General features: G+C 40.1%; 1 protein-coding gene across 1 annotated transcript in view; it reads left to right on the top strand.

Annotated features, from left to right (window-relative positions):
- LOC308476368 (uncharacterized protein) overlaps nt 1-20428 on the top strand; it is a gene marked incomplete at its 5' end in the record, with an annotated part of 38390 nt that extends 17962 nt beyond the window's left edge. The window contains one exon of the mRNA XM_081003911.1: nt 19818-20428. Within this exon, the coding sequence (XP_080860037.1) occupies nt 19818-19822 (5 nt within the window). The 3' untranslated portion in view covers nt 19823-20428. The remainder of the gene's footprint in view (nt 1-19817) is intronic.
- Between the last annotated feature and the right edge of the window lie 837 nt (nt 20429-21265).

Raw genomic sequence — 21265 nt, 5'->3', positions numbered from 1 at the left:
CTCCAGTCTTCTAAGCACAAAGAATAGTTGAGGCTTTTAATGTACATATGAAGCTATAGGAAACATTTACTTGTACACAGTATGGGCAGGGAAAAAAAATATTTTTAATGTGTGGTACGTCGGAGGGGGGTAACCGTTTTTTGTCCAAGGGCTAAATTCACCATTTGCCACTTCTCAGCAGTGAATGTGGTCACCACACACAGTCATATGCACATACCCAGTGCATACATATCCCCTCCACAAAAAATTAACATCAATAACAGCAATAATACCCCCCACAAAAAACCCCTAAGCCAGAGCTTTCCAAACTGTGTTGTGGCATGTTAGTGTGTTGACTGTAGTGTGTAGGTGTGTCACGTGAATGCTTCCTGCACTCCTCCTGGGGCTGGAAAGGGGTTAGTTTAATATCTGGTTTGCTAGTAAAACTGAAATACTGTGTCAAGAAATGATGCATGTCTAAAAAGCGTGTCACCAACATGGAAAGTCCGGAAAGCTCTGCCCTAAGCAATACCCCAGGACAAAAGTCTGTTTAACAGCCTTAGCTTTTGTAGCTAGAATCAGTCAGGCCCTGCCCTCCCAGGTCAGATGGGAAAAGGCCTGGAAAGCAGGGAGTGTGTCCTTCAAGCCTCACAGCCAAGATGGTGGCTGGTGGGAGTTGTAGTCCAAAACTAATACTCATCCTCAACAGAAATATTGGCTTCATGACTCAACAAGGAACAATTTGTTCTTTGTTACCCGTCCCATTTGTTCTCTTTCTCCATTTGCTTGTCACATTTTCCTAAGTCTTCCTTCCTCCTCCCCCGTATGTCACCAGCAGTGTCAACAAATAGGTTGCAAGCTCCTTGGAGCTTACCTGATTTCACTCTGTAAAGCACTCTGTATACTGATAGCGTAACAACAAAAGCAACTTGAATAGCTCATGTTGGGTAGGCATTGAAGCCATCTGTGCAACAAAGGCACCAGGAATCAGTCTTACAATCTGTGTATGCTGGGGAGGTGATGAAAATAATTGAGAATAACAACTTGGGGAAAGTGAGACATGCTACTGACAGATGTGAAGGGACCTTGAATTTCTTCCCAGCACAACCAATGAATTGCTAGTGGATTTAACCATATGTTAGTTTAGCACTGGGTCATATTTGCTGAGACACACTGAATTTAGCTGATTTGCTCTAGAATGAAAGTAACTTCATATGTCCCTTCTACTCCCACAAAAGAGCTGTCTGGTCTTTGACCGCAATAATATTGATTGATTGATTGATTGATTGATTGATTTCCCACAAGAGAGTTCTGGGGTCAAGTGGGGGTCTGAATTTTGAACTATCTCACCTGAGAATGACCCACAAGACATTTCAATTAGTTGCACCTGCCTCCTTGATGTTAGCCAACTATTTGGAGTAACTGGACCATGCCTTCCAGTTTTATGAAGTGGTTTGTACCTCATCTTCCAGCTTCTCGTATTGAAAGAGGATAAATGCTAAGAGTAGGATTTTTTAGCTGTCTGAAAGATGTATGATACCTGGCTTACAAACATTTATTTTGCCACTTTCCCAGTAAGATGACTCATGCATTCTCCATGTAGGCATTTAAAATAAGGCAGGCAGTTTAGGCAAGGCTAAGCACTGTTTAGGCAAGGCTTCTAACAGAGTGCAATCCCTGTGGAGATCCATTGGGTGTGCAAGGAAATGAAAAAAACCCCAAACCATTCTAATAAAATTGTCAATACTAACTTTCAGTGTCATGAATACTCCTCACCGCTGCTTTGACATCCGGGTTCTTTTATTCAGTTAATCAAGAAGGTGGGACCTGGCAGGTACGAGGTTAGGGAAGCCTTGTAGACTGGATCAGAAGATGGATTATAGTCCAAATTCCTGTTCTAGGTTTCTTTGTAAATTTTTGATTTTGTCCAGACATCAGAGCAGGAGAGGCTCACCTGGCAGGGTAGAGTTGCTACATTCCTGTTCCTGTAGGTGGGTTGCTGCTGCTTACCATGAGGGACAGGAGTGAGACAGTGGAGAGGTCAGCAGGGTGCAAACACACTGGCAGGAACTCTGGATTGATTCATCTGGTCCATTTGCACCATGCCAAGTCCCCACAACTTGTCCCCTCCTCCTTTCCCTCCTGGAAAGCAATAACAAATTCACCTGCCAGCTCGGTCCTACCTGCTTCCATATCAGAATATATGGTATTTCTTCACAGCAGTTTTTCACATGTGCAGCACATTCCCAGTATGGATTTTCTACTTCTGCCTTCTTGCCCTTCCACAGTTAGGTTATATCACAGTATTGCAAAAATGCGGAGCTGTTTCTAGCCTACGTTCTCTGAATTCACGTTTACTTCCTGAAGCGTTACTCAGCAGCCAGCTTTTTATATTGTGTTCTGTGTCCCTGGGGCAACTGACGTTGTTCCTGTCAGCAACCAAAAACACTGCTCATGTGGAGGCTTAAAATGTATTGTCATTGATACATTGATGGCAGTTACCCAGATTTTTATTTTGGCACCCCCCCCCCCTTTTATTTTGTGATAAAGCTGTATCCTCCTTTGATTAACAATACCATTTGGAAAAAGATTCTCATTATTTTCCATTGACTTCACCTGACAGACTAGTTCTAGAGAGCAAGTATGAAGTTTTCTTCCAAGAAATACCATTTTTAAACTAAGCATCGGCAAGTGCACAGATGCAGGGCAAAATTTATTGGGGGGTGGGAATGTAAGATTATTGTGTGTGCTGATTCATGTTATATCAAAGTTGATAAGAAGAGTCAGAAGCAGGATGTTTTAAGGTAGGAATTTATGATGCTATATATTTCTAGTATAAATCTGTTAGTTGTATTATAGTCAAGAAAATACAAGTCTCAGGAAAGATTTATATATTCACACCAGGTATTAGAAAAAATAGGTTGCCTTTGCATAGATATTAAACTAAAATTTGAAACAACTAGATAGGTGCACTAAGACAATGCTGAACATGTGAAATACTTTTTATTCCAAGTTTCTCATTTGAGACTTGAAATTCTATAATGTTGCATGTTAGGGATCCTGGGAGATTGAGCTACATCTTGCGACAGGAAACCTCTTTAAGGTTTTTTTCTACAGTCAAGCCGTATGTAAATTTTATGAAATACAGTGGTACCTCGGGTTACATATGCTTCAGGTTACATATGCTTCAGGTTACAGACTCCACACCCGGAAATATTACCTCGGGTTGAGAATTTTGCTTCAGGATGAGAACAGAAATCGTGCTCTGGCGGCGCGGCAGCAATAGGAGGCCCCATTAGCTAAAGTGGTGCTTCAGGTTAAGAACAGATTCAGGTTAAGTACGGACCTCCGGAACGAATTAAGTACTTTACCTGCGGTACCACTGTAAATAGGAAAGCAGAGCACTGTGCCAGAAACTCAGAGTTGTGTGAACTGGGGAACAATATTTTATACCTCAGAAGAAGATAATGTTTTAGCTACGTTCCCAAGACCAGCCTTCCACAACCTGGTTCCTTCCACATGTTTTGGAATTTGCAACTCTCATCAGTCCCTGCCAGCATGGCCAATAGCACGGGAGGATCATCGTCATCATCATCATCATCATTTTAAATTTGTATACCGTCTTTCTATCTTACAATACTCAAGGCGGTTTACAAGCTGAAGAAACAAAAAATGTACATCTTATAACAATCTAATGCAATACAAAAATGTGATAATAAAACATAACTTTAAAATAGTCAACCTACATCAAAAAAGTAACATTCAACAATCATTAGAATAGTATAAAATAATATCAACATATAAAAGTTAAACAGAAATCCACTCAACAGTTACGATAAATAATATGATCAATAAAACAACAGCAAGCCACAGTACGTAAAACAATACAATACGCATTGAGAAGCAGAGACTAGAGGGTAGAGCAAGGCAGGTGGAAAGAGGCCTTGCTTGATGGAGTCTCTCCCCTCACAATTCTTCCTTCAGGACCAGCTCCCTTATGAGGACTCCTAGGGTCCCATCCTAGGATGGGAGCTGTAGTAAAAAAAATCTGGAGTATATCAGGTTGGAGAAGGCTGAAGTAGGCTTTAGCCCTTTTCAGGTATTTATTAGTGTGGAACAGGCTTCCTCAACCTCAGCCCTCCAGATGTTTTTGGCCTACAACTCCCACAATTCCTAGCTTGCAGGGCCAGTGGTCAGGGATGATGGGAATTGTAGTTTAAAAACATCTGGAGAGCCGAGGTTGAGGAAGCCTGGTGTAGAATGAGAGTCTATGAAGGAAGCGGCTCAATGCAGCACTTAGGTTGGAGATGGTCTATTTTCTGGTCATGTTGATACTATACATTTTAAATGCCATTATACCACTTTAAACAATCTTTACTTGCTCAAAACAATATGGGAGCTAGGGTGTTGAGAGTTGTTAAGGGACCCCCATTACTCTCACACAGAGCTACAATTCTCATAGTTCCTTGTGAAGAGACCTAGACTGTTAAGGCACTCTATAAACTGTAGCTCTGTGAAGGGAATTGGGAGTGTCTTAAAAATTCCCAGGAGTCAGGACCCTTAACAAACTACAGTTCCCATAATTATTTGGGGGAAGCCATGGCTGTTTAAAGTGGTATGATACTGCTTTAAAGATATGGTGCAAATGTGGCATCTCTCTATTTCAGCATTTGCCCACCTGGGGGCAGGAGTCGGGGAATTGGGACATTCTGAAATAGGGAGGAGAAGCAGAATGAAGCCATTTCAGAGAGAAGGGGGAAGTGCTTATAATTGTAAAAGTTGTAGACGTCTTCTTTCTCCCCCCCCCCCGTCCATTATAAAGCTCACTCCCAAACCACTTTGGGCCGCGGATCCAATAACTACCCCAATTCGCCACACACAACAACAACAACAACAACAACAAAGACTTTATTTGCGTAGCCAACAGGCCATAGCATCAAAGGACAAACACCGACAAAAGTACATTACAAATATAGTTACCGTATAATCTTATGGCCTATTAAAACCCTAGGTAAAAGCTGGATTATCGTTCATCAATGATCCTCTGTCCCATGGGTGGCGGCCTTTTCTCTGGTATATTATTCCAGGTCGGTTAAGTAAATAGACCAGCCAAATTGAAAGATTATAAATATAAATGGTCAGGGCAGGGAGAGAGATAATAATAACCAGATGCAGATAAGTTAATACTCTCAGTACTTAAAACTTGGCAGAGATAATAAAATACTAATAATAAAACATAATGATAATAATGATAGGATCCTAAGCGAGAAATCCGGATGACGATACTGATGTCATTCAGATGGCAGCTCTCAGTCTCATTGCTCTCTCGATAAATTTAGCAACCTTCTCTGCTGTCGAGCTGTTCTGGTCGGCTAGGAGTGAGAACAATTTGGCTTCACAAGAGCGGCCCGGGATGGCAGATAGGAGTGGCGTGATGGTCTCGTCCACACACAAATGGGTTGGATAATTGGGACATCTCTTTTGATCTTCTTTTAAACTAGAATCCAGTCACTAGCTCATTATAATGAGCATGCCAAGCTTGGGCTAGACCTGCCCCCATGGTGTTCATCACCATCGTTATCATCATCGTACTAATTATATTTTATTATATTAATTACATGCATGCCAAAATGGCTTCCAGGCAGTTTACACATATAAAGTCATATGTGTTGACATATTATGTATGTTGTAACAACAAACATAATTGAAATACACAATAAAGCAATTGCATCAAAGCATTAAAAATAGCCATAATTAAAACCTACCAGCAGCCATAGTTGAGTAGAACATATGCAAATTGCAAGGTATTATTAGTGATAGAGCACTTCTTCATTTGAGAACACATTATTATTTGTGATTGGCACCTAGTGAGCATTTTACTCACTTCTCACTTACCTGTAACTCACCTGTAATCAGTGTGATGGCACTATAGGACCCCTGATAGCACCGTGACTTTACTTCAGAAGCTTGCCATTTATCTTGTGTTTTTTAAAGTCCATTAACTGCATTTATATGGAAACACAATGTATTCAGTACCCAGGACAAATTGCAAGGGGAAGATTCAAGCTGGTTTCTTTAACAGCAGAAAGGGCAATTTGTCTCTGTGACCTTATAAAACAAACAAGTTGCTGTTTTTCGCTTCTTAAAGAAAAAGATAAAATCCCATTTGTTTCTGCTGAAAACAAGGAAAAGTAGTGGGAGGAACTCTGCAATATCTTGATCTTTTAAGACTTTTACTCTTTGACTATTCTAAACTTTGAAAATATTACCCAAATCAAATTCGCCTCTCCCAATATTTTTAGTGGGGGGTGGGTGGGGTAGAACTCGTAATCAAAACTTTCAGAATAAAAATGATAATGTATCTATATGCTGTATGTGTATGTCTCACTTTGACATCTTTTTATGATTTCATTGTTATGGTTTTAATTTTCTCCTTTTCTTGCTTCAGATTATAAGTATTTTGAAATTTGTTTTGTTTTTATTCTGTTATAAGACTATTTGGGCAAGGTTTGTCACCTTATGTGTAAAAGCAGTGTATTTGGTGAATATTTGGAAACAACAGGGTCTTGACCTAAGCCACTGACAAAACACCACTGGATTGCCCTTAATCAGTTGCCCCTATTCACTGGAAAGGTACGTGAAGAGTGCTTTATCAGGGATAATCCATATGCCAGCATGGTTCTTTGTACTGAGGAAACCCTGCTCATCATGCCTGGCTCCCGATAGCATGGAAACTGGCATGTGAACAGCTGCTTGCTTGTAGACTTTGCCAATGTAGATGTATATGCCAAATGCATGGCTATCTAGAGAGGGGGCCAGTCACATATTCACATTCCCTCAAAATTGTATAAAGCACACTTCCTGTGATTAAAGACTGATGGCACCTCCCTTGTTCTGAATCAAGTCCAGCCTCATGATTAATTAGATCCAAGCTGAAGGGAACCCATCAATATCTTTTGTAGAAGTATGTGGTGGAAAGAGCTATCAGGACATGCAAAAGCCATTGGTTGCATCCAATGACCAGGGGTGGCCCATCCCACTTCACTGCCCCGGGTGAAACAGGAAAGTGCCACTCCCCCTTCTACTGCCCTCCCCACTGGGAAACCTCTGTAGACCCACTAAAATCACTAGCCCTAAGTCATCACCATTAATTTAAATGGATTTACACTGAGTAAAAGTCAGTTGACTACAACATCATTATTATTGTCACCACTGATGTGTAATGCCCAATGCTTTTTTTTCTTAAAAAAAAATGTTTAGAGGTACTCTCATTTTCCTACTCATATTGAAATACTGCCCCTCACTGAAGCCAAACTTAGATTCAAAAATATTTAGGGGTATGCATACCCCTGTGTCCTCCCAGAAAATAGCACTGGTAATGTCTAATGTAAAATATTAAAAATACATTTTAAACAATATTCCATCAGTATCAAATAACATTTAATAATGAGTATAATGACATTAGGAGATCATTTTCAACACAAATAAATTGGATTACAAATCGCAAAGTCGCCATCTTCTATTATCTTTTAAAGTGAGCCAACTTATTGAAATAGGAGTTATGCTTTAATTAAAAGTAAAATGAAATATAGATATCCATGACTTTGATTCAGAGAAGACTTGTGCAGATACTTAATTAGAACTCAGCGAGCATTCTTAACTTTTGTAAAATAGACCTGAAAACAATTAACATCGAAGTATTATGAGATGGACTTTCCTAGTTGAATATTAGAGTACGGATCTTCAAGGTTAGGTTTTCCAGCCTAAATTCAAATACCAATTAAGGTGGTAACAGAATCAGAAGCCTACAAATATGGCGTTGTGTCATACCTTTGTTGATCTACAATGCATTTGGAATTAGATTCAATTCCTTTTTAAATGTTTGGTGTTTTGGGATATTGGTTGACATAATACTTAACAGTGATCTGGAATTGGGAGAGGACAGGGTCAGCCATCATCATAATCATCATCCCTTCTTCCCAAAGGAACCTAGGGCAACAAACATACTTACAAAACAGAAAAACAATTTAAATCCATCTAAAAATATTTAGAAAACCTAAAAACACTTAAACATACCCTCACAGTTGCTAATTTTAAGGTTCCTATGACCAGTATCAGGCATCAGATGCCTGGGTGCTGCTGAAATTTGAGAGCCTAAAGTCCACCATTGGCCCTAATTAAACACTATACAGTACTATCTGTGCTCAAGTGTTGCAGAAGTGGCCATGAGTAGTCAAGTATTGGAACAAGGGCAAATATTCAGGAAGAGTTGAGTATATCTCATTTAGGACTTTTCTGCATGGTTAACTCGAGGAAGTCTCGATTTGAAATTGCTGCAGAAATGACACAAGAGCACATTTGATTCTTTTGCTATGTTTCTGACTCCTGTCAGGAGGCAAAGGAATCTTTCAATTCTCCCAGCATAGTCTTCTCTGACACATACTTATTCTGATATGCTATATCTATGATTTGGCTTAGTGGGGAAATTCACTGTTAAGACAAACTCCCTGCTTCCAGTTTCTACTGACAAAATTGATTTCCGATGGGAAGTCTTACTTGGGTGGGTGAAATATTGCCTATGGGCCACTTTCTCCCTTGCTTTGTCTTGGAGAAGTTTAGGTGCTGGGCTAGAGTAAGCCCTAAAGAGAAACTAAATAATTATAAGAGACTGCATGCTGAATAGTATTTTGCTTGCCATGGAAATTGATTCAGGGGAGAATGAGACCCTAAGGGGTCCATTGCAGGAGCTTGTTAGAGAGTAGTTTTTTCCTCTTGTGAAAGAGAGACAGTAGGAGCCTGCCATTACACATCTTGGAATGAAAACTGATATGGCAGGAAATGCCTGTAGCTTATGTGGAGAGAAATTAGGAATGCAGGGGTTAAGAAGATGGAAGTAAATTGGTAGGCCATTTGAACAGGGTTCTTGGAACTTGCAGCCCTTCATGGCTGGTTTGAGGGTTTGATGCAATACTGTTGGGTGACCATATGCTTGTATGAATATATTCTGCACTTAATCCCAACATAAGAAGAGCCTGCTGAATCAGGCCAATGGCCTATCTAGTCCAGCATCCTGTGGCCAGCCAGATGCCTGTGGGAAACCCTCAAAGAGAATTTGAGCATAAGAGCACTCCGCACTCCTGTAGCCTCCAGCAACTAGTATTCAGAAGCATTACTATGTACAGCTGTGGTGACAGAGCGTAGCCATCATGGCTACTGCCACTGGTAGCCTTATCCTCCTTGAATTTGCCCAATCCTCTTTTAATGCCACCCAGATTGATGGCCTTCATGGCCTCCTGTGGGAGAGAGTTCAATCATTTAATGTGCACTCTGTGAAGAACCACTTCAACTTTTTTTTTTTAAATGATATTTATTGAAAATTTTTTAGAATTACAGAAAAAAACACAGCAGAAAAAGAAAAAAAAGAAAAAGAAAAAACAAACCACATCAAACATTGTAAATTCAAAAAAAACAAAGATACACCACAAACAGATAAAAACAAATCCATCATTCTCGAATCCTCAACTTTCATTACCTTCTTTCTTTGACCTCCTCCTCCTCCCTTTTTTTGTATCCTAGTTATTAATTATCGCAGCAAATCCTTTCCATATTTCATAATGTTCTGTCATTACATTACCTTAATCTATTTTCATCTTATCTTATAGAAAACCTTAAAACTTAAAACTTAACTCTTATTTTTACCTACTTCTCATAACCATAATATTCTTACCTAATTCTTTAGACATTTTTGCTAGAGCCAAGTAATTTCGTTCCAACATTTTTCTAACATTCATCGATTTTATAAAACAATCCTAGTAATAAAAAGAAATAAATAAAAACAATCCAATCTTCATCCAGCGTCCCTTCCTCCTGGTCCCGGGTTTTGTCAGTCCTCTTTATCCCATTGATCTAGCGCATTAACCTGGTAACCTTATATCCGAGGCCCTTAAGTCTCTTCCATGTCCCTTCCGCGGCTCTTCTTCATATTCTCCTTTCACACATGGGAACTCCAGCTTGGTAATGTTTTTGACCCTTTTCAACAAATCAGCCCCTTTTCCAAAGTCCAGACTAAACTCCATGTGGTATTTAAAAACATGTTTCAGAATCTCTCCAAGATTAAGAGCCCCCACAGCCCCAAACATCTCACGGCCTATTGCCAGACTTGGAAAGTCCAAACATCCCTGCATAGGGGGGTCTATCCAACCCCCCATTTCCAAACCAGTCCAAACCTTATCTTTCCAAATCTGGCTTTTTCCAAGTTCATTTGTCAAATCCAAAAGCTCATGTTCCTGCAGGGCCACAGCTCCCTCCATCTCTGGCGCCCAAGATTCAGCAACATCCTCTTCTCTCATCTGTTCTGTCAGGGCACACTCCTGGTTTAATTCCTGGGTGGGCTCCACATAGTTTCCCACTGCCTGTTCAAAAATTCTGACCGCATTAGTCATCAAATCCGTATTCTCATTTAACTGTTCCAGTAGGGCATTTGTTTTACAGAGAGCACACAACAGAGCTTCTGAATACATTGTCCTACAAGGTCACAAGTCTATTTCCCACGATTGTAATCTGTAACAGCTGCAAGCTCCCTGAAATTAGTTACAGTTTCACAGTCTCCCTCTAGGGGGAAAACTTCTATTTGTTCTTTCTTTTAAGGACGAATCTAGCAACAAGGTTTCCTTTTTGAGATATTTTGTCAATATTTGTTCCTTTAAAATGCGAAAGGGAACAGTGGAATCACTATGTTTCTCTTCTTTTAGCTATCTGTCAAAAGCGTTTGTCTCTGGTCAATGAGCTTAAAACGTCAGTCCTGACACCCCGCTCCAGGATCAGGACGGTGGAAAGTTACTTTACTTTAAACTCACTTCTGCAGGTTTAAACAGTCCGAAAAAGATCCCCCTTCTTCTCCTGCTTCCGAAGGGGGGTTCAACAATTTTAAATGATGAAAGTTAATCTTTTAGAAGCGATTTTCTGAGCTCTAGTTTACGTTGTCTTTGCTTTATTCTGTCTACAAAGAAACGGAAGGCTGACTTCCTGTTTAGACCTTCCCGTTTCAGTGCCAAATTGAAGTAATTTTTTAAGTCCAATTCCTTTCTGCTCACAAGTCCTTATTTAAAGTCCAATTGTCCAAAATTTAAGTACTCACGGGTGATTATTTTAGAAGCCAAATTGTCCCAGGAAAAAGGCAGCGCTCTCTGGAAACGGCTATGCGGCTTCGCTCCACGGAAAAAGAAGTTGACTCTCAGCACCGCGCCACTTCCCCCTCTTCGCTTCGGAGCCCGTTAGTGGGTTCCTTTGCGGGTTGGGGGGCGCTAAGGGTGCCCGCCGAGTCCCATGGTCACAGGCTTCATCCGCCTGTGATTTTTAAAAGGGTCCCCGCTTCGCTGTAGCGGAAAAGACCCGTTTCGCGCGGAGCTAGTCCCTCCGGATCAGAGGGAGTCCGCCATTGCCGATGGCGCCACCCCGGAAGTTCGAACCACTTCAACTTTTGTTTCCTGAATCTTGCAACATGCAATTGAATTGGGTATCCATCAGTTCTAGTGTTACAAGAGAGATATGGGGTTAAAAAAAAACCCTTTTCTCTATTCACTTTTTCAGTTCCATACATAAATTTATAATCACTTCCTGTTACAAGCAGATACTTGATTCTAGATGGGTGTGTTTAGTTACTACCTGGAACGTCACATGAGAGCTACATAAAACTCTCATCAACACAATGTAAAGTGGTACAATGTTGTCTTGACTGAATTATGAAGAATAAATATTGCTTTTACGCCTTCAGGAGGTCCTTGGCTGGAATTATTGGCTGGCCATTTCAGTGGAAGTGTTGACTAGATCTGCAAAGGACATGCTGTCCTAATAGGTTAGCACTTGCTAGTGCAAATTTCAAGTCAAAGGTAACAGTGAGAGGACAATTCTGGTAATGGGGAGGAGGCTAGGCTGCTTGATGCAAATGGAAGAAGAGAAAACTAATTATAGAACAATAGTTTCAGGATGAGATGGCAGACCCGTAGGGAACTGTTGGTGTTTAGACTTAAAACTTTCAGCAGAAACTGAAATGAATACGGAATCCCTGTATCACTTTAACCTGGATATATTCACAGAGAGACTCTGTAAAATAAGAAAACAACATTTATTACAAGGAATACATGCTTTATAGGAAAGATCCTAGTTCTGTCTAACTCGTGGAGATGCCTTGAACTTTGCTTGTTTGTGCATCTCAGTGGGAGATACAAAAAAAGAAGTCTCCTCTTCCAAGATGAGGATGAAGATGAAGAGACTAAGAAAAGAGGCCAGCAACCCTAAGAGATTACCCAAAGGAATGTCGGCATAGGTTAGGTCAGAAAGGGCAGGCCAGGAAACTTGGAGGTTCCTCTATCTACCCTTTCTAATGCAGATACATTAGCCTCCAGTGCAAGTTGAGTTGCATCCCAGCATTCCAGAAGAAAGGAACCTCAATATTTGTGGTGCTACTTGGTCTTACAATTGGGTTTCTTTTCTGTTTCCAGGTATCTTCTCATCTTCATTTTTCCACTATGCATTTTCAGATTTTAAGTTTTAATAGTACCTATTGCTACTGATCTATGATTGAGTGCAACCATTTCCTTCTGTGTGCCTTTTATATACTTAGACCATTGTCAATAGGGGTTGGAAGAATCTTACTTTCAGCATCTGTATTCTAAGAAGCTTTGGCTCCTAATGTACAAAACAGAAATAAGTTTTGTAATGATTTCTGACAAATAGTCCTTCCATTCATACAGCAAGGGATAATAAATTTCCCTTTTTCTACTGAAGCCTCAGAACATATCTATATGTTTCCCTACAGAGTCACATTTACGACAAAGCACACCCTTCTTTCTGGGTGATGGGATCTATAATTATCCCCAAAGTGAGAGCAGAGGTTATATATTTGCTTCCATTTCTTTTTCTTCCTACCCAATTCATGCCATTTCCCTATCAAGCCTCTTTCAACTGAGGTCTTAAACTCCTGCAGACTAAGTGGCATTTCTTTCTTTCAAACCCAGTTTATGTCATGGTTTGATGACCTTAGCCCAGTTGTACCGATATTTCCCTCTCATTATCTACCTGACAGCTGCCTTTGCTGCTAGGTCCAGATTTTAACCTAGGTGGCAAATTACAAGACTAAAGTTAGAATTCAGTATTGTAAAGGTTCTTTGCAGTCCAGATGAATTTGCTGCAGTTTCAAATACTTGACCAAGAACTAGGGAGAGGCAGTTATTTTATTCCTTTGTTTGGTTTGCATTGCTTCCAAAACGGGGCCCTTTGAGACCCTATCTAGATTCTGGATCAAAATCATCACTACTCTGGACATATTCTGATTCTCAATTTGATAATGCTAATGTTACAATGCAGATGAACCTGAAAATTACTTACATAGCTCCAGATCCCACAAATCAACATTTGATCCACAGTGCCCAAAAGCATGAAAGGTAAAACCACATACTTGCCTTACTAGAAAAGGCAGAAAACCAAATCTGAAGAATGTGATCCCTGACCAAACACTAAACACAGATAAACAAACTGAAGTCTAGATCATAGTATCATAGATTTGTAGAGTTGGAAGGGATCTCAAGGGTCATCTAGTCCAACTCCATGCAATGCAGGAATCTCAACATTTGCATCCATGACAGTTGGCCATCCAACCTCTGCTTTAAAATTTCCAATGCAGGAGAGTCCACCACCAACCGAGAGAGATCGTTCCTCTGTCTAACAGCTCTTACTGTGAGAAAGATCTTCCTGGTGTTCAGTCAGAATCTCCTTTCTTGTAACTTGAAACCATTGGTCCAGATCCTAGGCTCTGGGGCAGGAGAAAACAAGCTTGTTCCCTCTTCCATGTGACAGCCCTTTAGATATTTGAAGATGGCTATCATATCTCCTCTCAATCTCCTCTTTCCCAGACTAAACATACCAACTCCCTGAACTCTTCCTCATAAGGCTTGGTTTCCAGAAACAAGAATCTCAGGGTCTCAAATGTCGTTGATGCCCCGTGTGATACCAAGATTCAGCGGCACCTGCCTCTTACCTTCTATTATAGATCATAGTTGTGATTCCCCCTAGGACGCCCCTAAGGTTTTGTGCCCAGGGCAACCAAACCAGTCATGCTCCCCTAAATTCACCATTTTGATACTCCAAAATCATCACTTGGGGGAGAAATGAGAGTCCATGGGAAGATTGTTTATCATATATGATTATTTTCTGTATTGTTGCATATTACTTGCCTGCTGCAGGACAGTGAAGTGCCATCTGCCATCAATCTATAAGTCTTTCAAGGGAGACAGGCTCATTGAATTTCTTCAAAGTCCACATGCATAATTTCTAACTCTATCTGGTTTGTATTCTCAGCAGTAGGGGAGGAGAAAGTTTGCCAATGAGGATCACAGTTAGCATTCAAATGTCATTTAGAGAAGATGGCAGTGATTTCCTGTGTGGCTAAAGCTAGTTTTATTTACTATAAAAAGAAAGCTGAGCTGAATGACTTTCAGGACTAGTGTGATAAACATGGTCTTAGTGGTAATAAGCCTTTATCAGCTAATTGCATTATAACTAAATAAACACAGAAATATTATTCACATATTGACAAAAATGGTGTAAATATGTTGGAGAATGTATTAGCTCAGATTACATGGGAAAATGAATCCTACATGTGCCCTTTAAGGAGAAGGCATTCCAGGATATGCCATACTTGCAGAATATCAGAAGCAAGGTGACATGTGAAAACTTGGATTTTTAAAAAGTCATTGTAAGCATATATGTACAAATTTCTACCACTACATTTGCATGATTTTAGTCCATTTAATAACACATCACTTGAAATCTAACATGGAGGAAACAGAACTGTTTATTTTTTGAAGCATGTTTCTATAAAGATGCACATGGTTGGGTGTGGGTGTGGGTGTGGGTGTGGGTGTGGGTGTGTGGGTGTGGGTGTTTTAATCCTGGTACACTGACGTCTTATAGCCTCAAGCCAAAACAAACAACACCAACACTAACAAGAATTGCAATGCAAGTCTAAACATTCTTACTCTAAGTAATCAGCACAATTCTTACCATATCTACTCATTTTTAACGACTATGAGATTCACTGAGGCTTAGGACTGCAACCTTCATCAACCTATGTTCAAAGACACAGCACTGGCAGAAACCTTAACCTTCTGTACCATATTTTTCCTAGGACTGATTCAAAGACCCAGAATAAATCACTGCAGAATAAGCAGAAAAAAGCATCCACTCTCTTTCAATAGTGATAGAAAGGAATGTGCGTACAGGCTGATCAAGCTCAGTGTCTCAGAATACCTACAATAATCTTCCAGTTCTGCTCCATCGTGGGGTTACCACTAGAAGGGTTGCTTTCTTCTTCCATTCTTTTGTTTGTGGCTTTTTGCGCTTCGAGGCCTCCAAGACCCTCCCCTGTAAATAACTTTACATGGATACATATTTTAGTTTAAGTTATTGGGCAAAATTTTAGGCCACTATTTTATTGATTACAGCAAAGTAAGCGGTATTGGCTTAGGCATTGGCAACAGACTATAACTCTCTGACTGGTAGTCTGAAAGGGTAAACACCAAACGAGGGACATCGATGAAGACCAACCGAAGCTCACCCTGGGGTTCCTGTGGTCCTGGCATGGTGCTAGCCCCTCAAGCGGACTTCGGACGAGATCCAGGACTCCCAGATTCCTTTACCGAAATACCCTATTCCTGGAGGGGCAGGTGATGACTGCACCTCCTCTCCCCCACATTTCAATAAGCCAATGCCTAACCGCCATACCTTACAAAGTTGTGACAATTGCTGAGGGGGTAGGCGAAAACCAAGTGGCTATAGCCAATCTGCCAAATGGAAAAATTCCTACCCAGCCCATGTTCCAAAACAGGCGACCCAATGCAAAGCAAGGCCAAAGCAGCAACACCTAACATTAAGGAGGGAGGGCGAGTGCCTAGCAGTGCGAAGCAAGTGCCCCAAATTATGTCACGCTGTCGCTTTTATAGACCCCGAGAATCATGCTGCCTCACGTAATTGGTCCAAACAGCCTGGCGTTATCCCGGGGCCAAAATGCTAAGTCTTAGGCTACACCCCTAAATAATTAACCCTGCAGGGGTGTCCTAGGGGCCCTCACGCAACCAGGACCCTCATAAGGAGGATCCCATTTATCTCTCAAGTCTTTATCCATGCTCTGGTCAACACTCAGACTCTTCTATGTGCTGTTTTCTCTCCCAATGGTCTTCTTAGTTAACTCAGGATTCATTGACTAGACTCAACTTTCTCTTCCATTAGGTAAGCCCATCAGTCTCTTATTCAGTCTCTATGATTCTAAGCAGGACTAGCCCAAGACATTTTGCTGCTGAGACAAAGAACAAGATATTGAGTCAATGTGCCCTCTTTTTTCATGACAGATCCTCTTTTTCAAGGGTAAAATTTGAGTCAAATTGCATTTATTTGCTTTGAATGGCCGTCATAGCGTCCTCTTTTTTGCTCTGCAAAATATGGCAACCTTAATGTTCAGAAACTAACCAATCTGGCAATTGAATCCTTTTTTTACACTGGCTAAAGGGAACAGTATCCTCAAATCCACCTAAGAGCAGCAATCTAGCACAAAGGGTACAGGCCAGGCCATGTAGCACACACAGCTCTATTCCTCACCCCTCAGCATTTGCTGCCTGAGGTGCCTGACTCCTCTGTCTTACAGTAGGGCCATCCATGATTCTTAGAGCTTTGAAGTTAGAAGGTTCCGCCACAAATAATATCCCTAACATAGGGAGCCTCATTTGCCACACCATTAATTTTTTAACCCAGTGTGTGACTCACAGGAAAAACAGCTGTTATTCAGAAAAATAAAATTATGTTGGATGTGAGCCAGCCTAGAGGAACACTCTGGTTTGTGAGCCCCATCATTCCTTTATTCTATTGCTCTAAACAAGTCAATTTACTATAATTCAGTGCTGCTACCCTCTCCCACTTACATCCTTGAGTGTTCATGCGTTGTGTGGTTTCCTGCACCTAGAACAGTTTGTCTTTCTTTTTGTTGATCAAGTCACTTCCTTCATGTTCTTTCCATTCCTTTCAGAATACATTATTAAGGGAACAGACAAAAGAAATCTGGGACTACTTACTAAAACGTTAGAAAAGAACTGGAGTGGATATGTTTTAGTCAATAATTTTATAACAGAGAGTGACTATGTAAAAGCATTCATAAGAACTTGGTGTGTCAGACCATTTCCCTCAACAAATTAGAAGATATGGGAAAGGTAAAAGAGGAAGAAAAGGGGAACTGCAGCTCTAGCTTTGTGTGTGTGTCAACTTGAAGAAGGGCAGGCTGTTCTTGCTATTTTGAAGGCCAAATAACTCCGCTCAACAACAAATAGCAATCAGAATGTATTATTTTGTATGATGTATCACAATTCCGGACTTATGAAAAGAGTGTTATTAAAAATGTATGCAGCAACTGTGCATCTTTCAATTAACTAAGCCAAGTCTTCACAAGTTAGGAGACATTAGGCAGAAATGTGAAGTATCATTTGTAAAAACCAATCCGCAAAACAAAACAAAGGCATCTTTGCACTTAGTCCCCTGGTGAGGAAAAAGAATGGCTAGCTGAGTAAATTGGTGAGTCAGTTAAAGAAAAATCAGAGTAAGACGATATACAATTATATTCCAAGACTTTTTCTTCTACATGCAGCTTGGCAGCCACTTCCCCACCCAGAATACAATGTGAGTTAAACTGGTTTCTGCCACATAGCTGTTATTGTTTTTACTGACAGACCAAGTACGGTTTTATGGCTGCTGGTGAAGGAGGTTTTATTTATGCTACAATGACCTGCTGGTCCTCCTGGTTAAAGATTGGTTGTCACAGCTGTATAGGCTGGCTGATGCAGTATACAGTATATGTCCAACAGAAATGAAGAGAATCCTCAGGTAAGCACCCTTAAGCAAGTGTTAAGGTGAAGGAAAACTTCTTCAGATCTGCCCCATCAAAGTTATGAGATTAGAAGGGCCTTCCTGGCTCATTCATGCAAAGCTGTGAGACTCATGTGGTGGTGGTGAGGGCTTTGAAGGGGCATATATAGGACAAAGATGAACTACTAACCCTAAGCCAGGGGGGCTCTATCCTCCCCAAAAATGCTGGAGAAGAAGGAAAACACTTTCATCTATGTTCAACTTCAATAAAGTTCTTGTTCATTCAAACTCAAGCTATAAGCCCCATCTCTACACTTGGGAGTCAAAACCTTCTTGTTATATATGATAGTTTGCATCTATTAGCTTACATACACACACACTGAAATAAATGAGTATATTAATTCCTACCTTTCTTTGAAACAATGACAATTGAAAACCATTGGAATGGAGAAACTTTAGAATCGGACCTCAATTATGCCTTAGATCACTGCTCTGGAAGCAGCTTGAACATCAAGATCCCTGTGAAATGAGTTTAAACGCACACCCCCCCCAATAATTTTTATTGTTTTTTAAACAAATTCAAGAATCATTAAACACTTATCCAGCAATACATCTAGTGACATTTGTTCCATCCATTGACTTTAGACATAAGCTTACACATTCAGTGTTCAAGTATATTACGTAACGTAACTTTTCTACTGAGAAGTGGTTGGCATAGCAAGATATTTTCCAAGAAATGTGGACACTGAGGTTTCCACAGAATCCGATATCCTCATTAGGGATCACAGGAGTCCTGCGAGCTATGTTTCCCTTGCCTCATGGCACTTGAAATGTAGATGTACATGCTTTTGACAGTGCCCCAGGAACTTAGAAATGTATCCTAATGCCTGTATAGTAAGACTATTCCCTGGGGATTCTGGTAATGGGATGCTGCTGAAACAACCTTGTAGGGTTACATGATCCCTCTATAAAGTCAATGCATTGTAAGGTTTGATTAGAAATGTTTGCACAGTGGTAGGGTGGGTGGACATTGCTAGGTGACCCCATTGCAGCTAAACATGGCACTTAGATTGTTTGGCTCCAGTCTGAAGGCTTGGAAAGGTGGAAGATGTGCATTCTCATTCCAAGCCCCTGCTTTGAAATCTGATGCTGCCATTAGCTTGAATCAGTTTGTGCCTATGACCTTAGTCAAATGTGTGCAAATATATGCCTTCATAGCCTGTAGATTTTTTTTTTTAAGTACAACAACTTTTGTTTTGCAGAGAACTTAATGAACTGTTGTACCTTTGTCTTGTACTTTTCATCGACACATCTGCATTAAGTTTAATGACTCGCTCAGCTGTGCTTCTCTTTGGAGTATTTCTTTATGACTTTTCAAAGTACAAACTTCTCGTTGCTTGACTGATTAACCCATTATGCTGCCGCTTAGCGAGGTTATTATCTAATTCCAGAGGGCTGATGTCTATTGAGTTTTTAACAGATGGAAAACAATAGGATATAGGAAACAAGTATAGATGAACTACAGGGTAATCTGCTCTTTACTCTTTCATGCCGGATGTTTCTACTTCCTAGAATAAATTGGAAGCAAAAGCTAGTCTTCCCATGGTGCACGCATAATGAAGTTCTCCAGAGATGCAAGGATGAAGTAGCATTCCCACTAAGGTGGTGCATCTTCTATTTGCTTAAAAAAGCCTTCTCTGTTAAAAGCACACAGGGCACTGGTATTCAGGGACGTCTTTCTGTCAGTCTATCTATTACCTATCGATCATCTATCTATCATCTATATCTATCTATCTATCTATCTATCTATCTATCTGTCTATCTATCTAATCTATCATCTATCTATCTATCTATCTATCATCTATCCAATCTTTTACTTCAGCTTTCCCCACCATTTGATGTTCAGTTCCTTGGATTTTTTCTTTTCTTTCCAGGGTAGGAAGCAGGGAAAATAAGCCAGGAACTGCCGTTGAATTTCTCTGAAATAGAAATTTTGCTTGGTCAAAATACTGAAGAAATCTCAAGGGAAACAAAAAGAATTACCTCTACCCCCCCAAAAAAACCACTAGTGGAATTTGTTAGAAGATGTATGCCCCTAAGCTTCCAACGTTTGCTACAAAGTTCTGTCTACAGTGTAATTGGATAATTTCAAACTTCTGCTTGGAAGAAACATGTAAGAAGATTTGATCATCCATTTAAAAATACTATAGCACTGCTGGTCACTTGACCTCCAATTGGTTGCATTGGTAAGGGGTGAGGCAGGGCTGTGCAGTGCAAATGCACCAGCAGAGCCAATTTCTTGTTCCACACCAGCCTCACCATCACCTTTCCCCTTGTCCTCTGCCTGCTGGCTCATCAATTCAAATGGGTCTACACTGAGTAAAAGTAAGTTGAGTACCACTCAATGCATTTTATAGTCTATACCAATACTTTATTTCTGTGGCAGTAAATCTTAGGGTTGGGCTGTGGGTTCATCTATAACACAACAAATTCTGAAAAGGAAAAATAAAACAAAAAGTGTTGCATAGCATAACCTTTCAACTTCTTTGCGCTTTTTTTAATTGTTAGGACGTATTTTAGTAACTAACCTCTGAATTTTGCAAAAATAATTCATTAGATTATAGTGCTTATTTTACTTGGTTATTCCTGTTCTTGCATTGTTAATAATTCTGTTTATTGGATAAAATGAACAAATTGTCCTAAAAAATGCTTATTTGCAGTTTTTGGTTTTTTTTTTTAAAAAGTCCTCTGGCTGTTTCAACTATTTTACTAAGGCATTGGAGGAGGAGGGATTTTTAGAGTTTCTAAATGAACTGGCTAAACGAAGATCATGATGAGAGATTTTGTTAACCAGGGTGAGCTAAATCTCCCTTCATAATTCTCATTTAGATTTTTCCCCCCATTATTTAAATGTCTAAGCTGGTTTAAAATTAATTTACTGAAAAAGTCAAATCTATTTTGTCTAAATCCCTTCTGCATGTGATCAGCATTCCAAGGGCTAGCAATGAACAGTTAAGTGGAACAGGCTATTTGTACTCAAGGTCAAATGCCATTTCATTTGTTTTTGTATTTACAGTCATGTTAAAATGAGTATAGCAATCCTAAAGCACACATAGCTAATGGTTTCTACTGAATGCTACATTACACATTTAAATGCTTTCTTAAACAAGTGATTAAATGAAAATGACATCTAAATGAAATACAACAGAGAGAGAGAGAGAGAGAGAGAGAGAGAGAGAGAGAGAGAGATTCACCTGCTTGATCAAAAGCCTTTCCTGGATAAGGTGCCATCATGGGTACTGTAGCTGATGTTTGTTTTAGTTTACCTGCACAAGTTGACTATGGAAATTAGACAAGCTCAGTATATTTCAGCTTTCTTCAT

The sequence above is a fragment of the Podarcis pityusensis genome (assembly GCF_964106645.2).
Source record: "Podarcis pityusensis genome assembly, chromosome: 4".
Lineage (NCBI taxonomy): Eukaryota > Metazoa > Chordata > Lepidosauria > Squamata > Lacertidae > Podarcis > Podarcis pityusensis.
The sequence above is the reverse complement of the archived record's forward strand: the minus strand, read 5'-3'. Positions and strand labels throughout refer to the sequence as shown.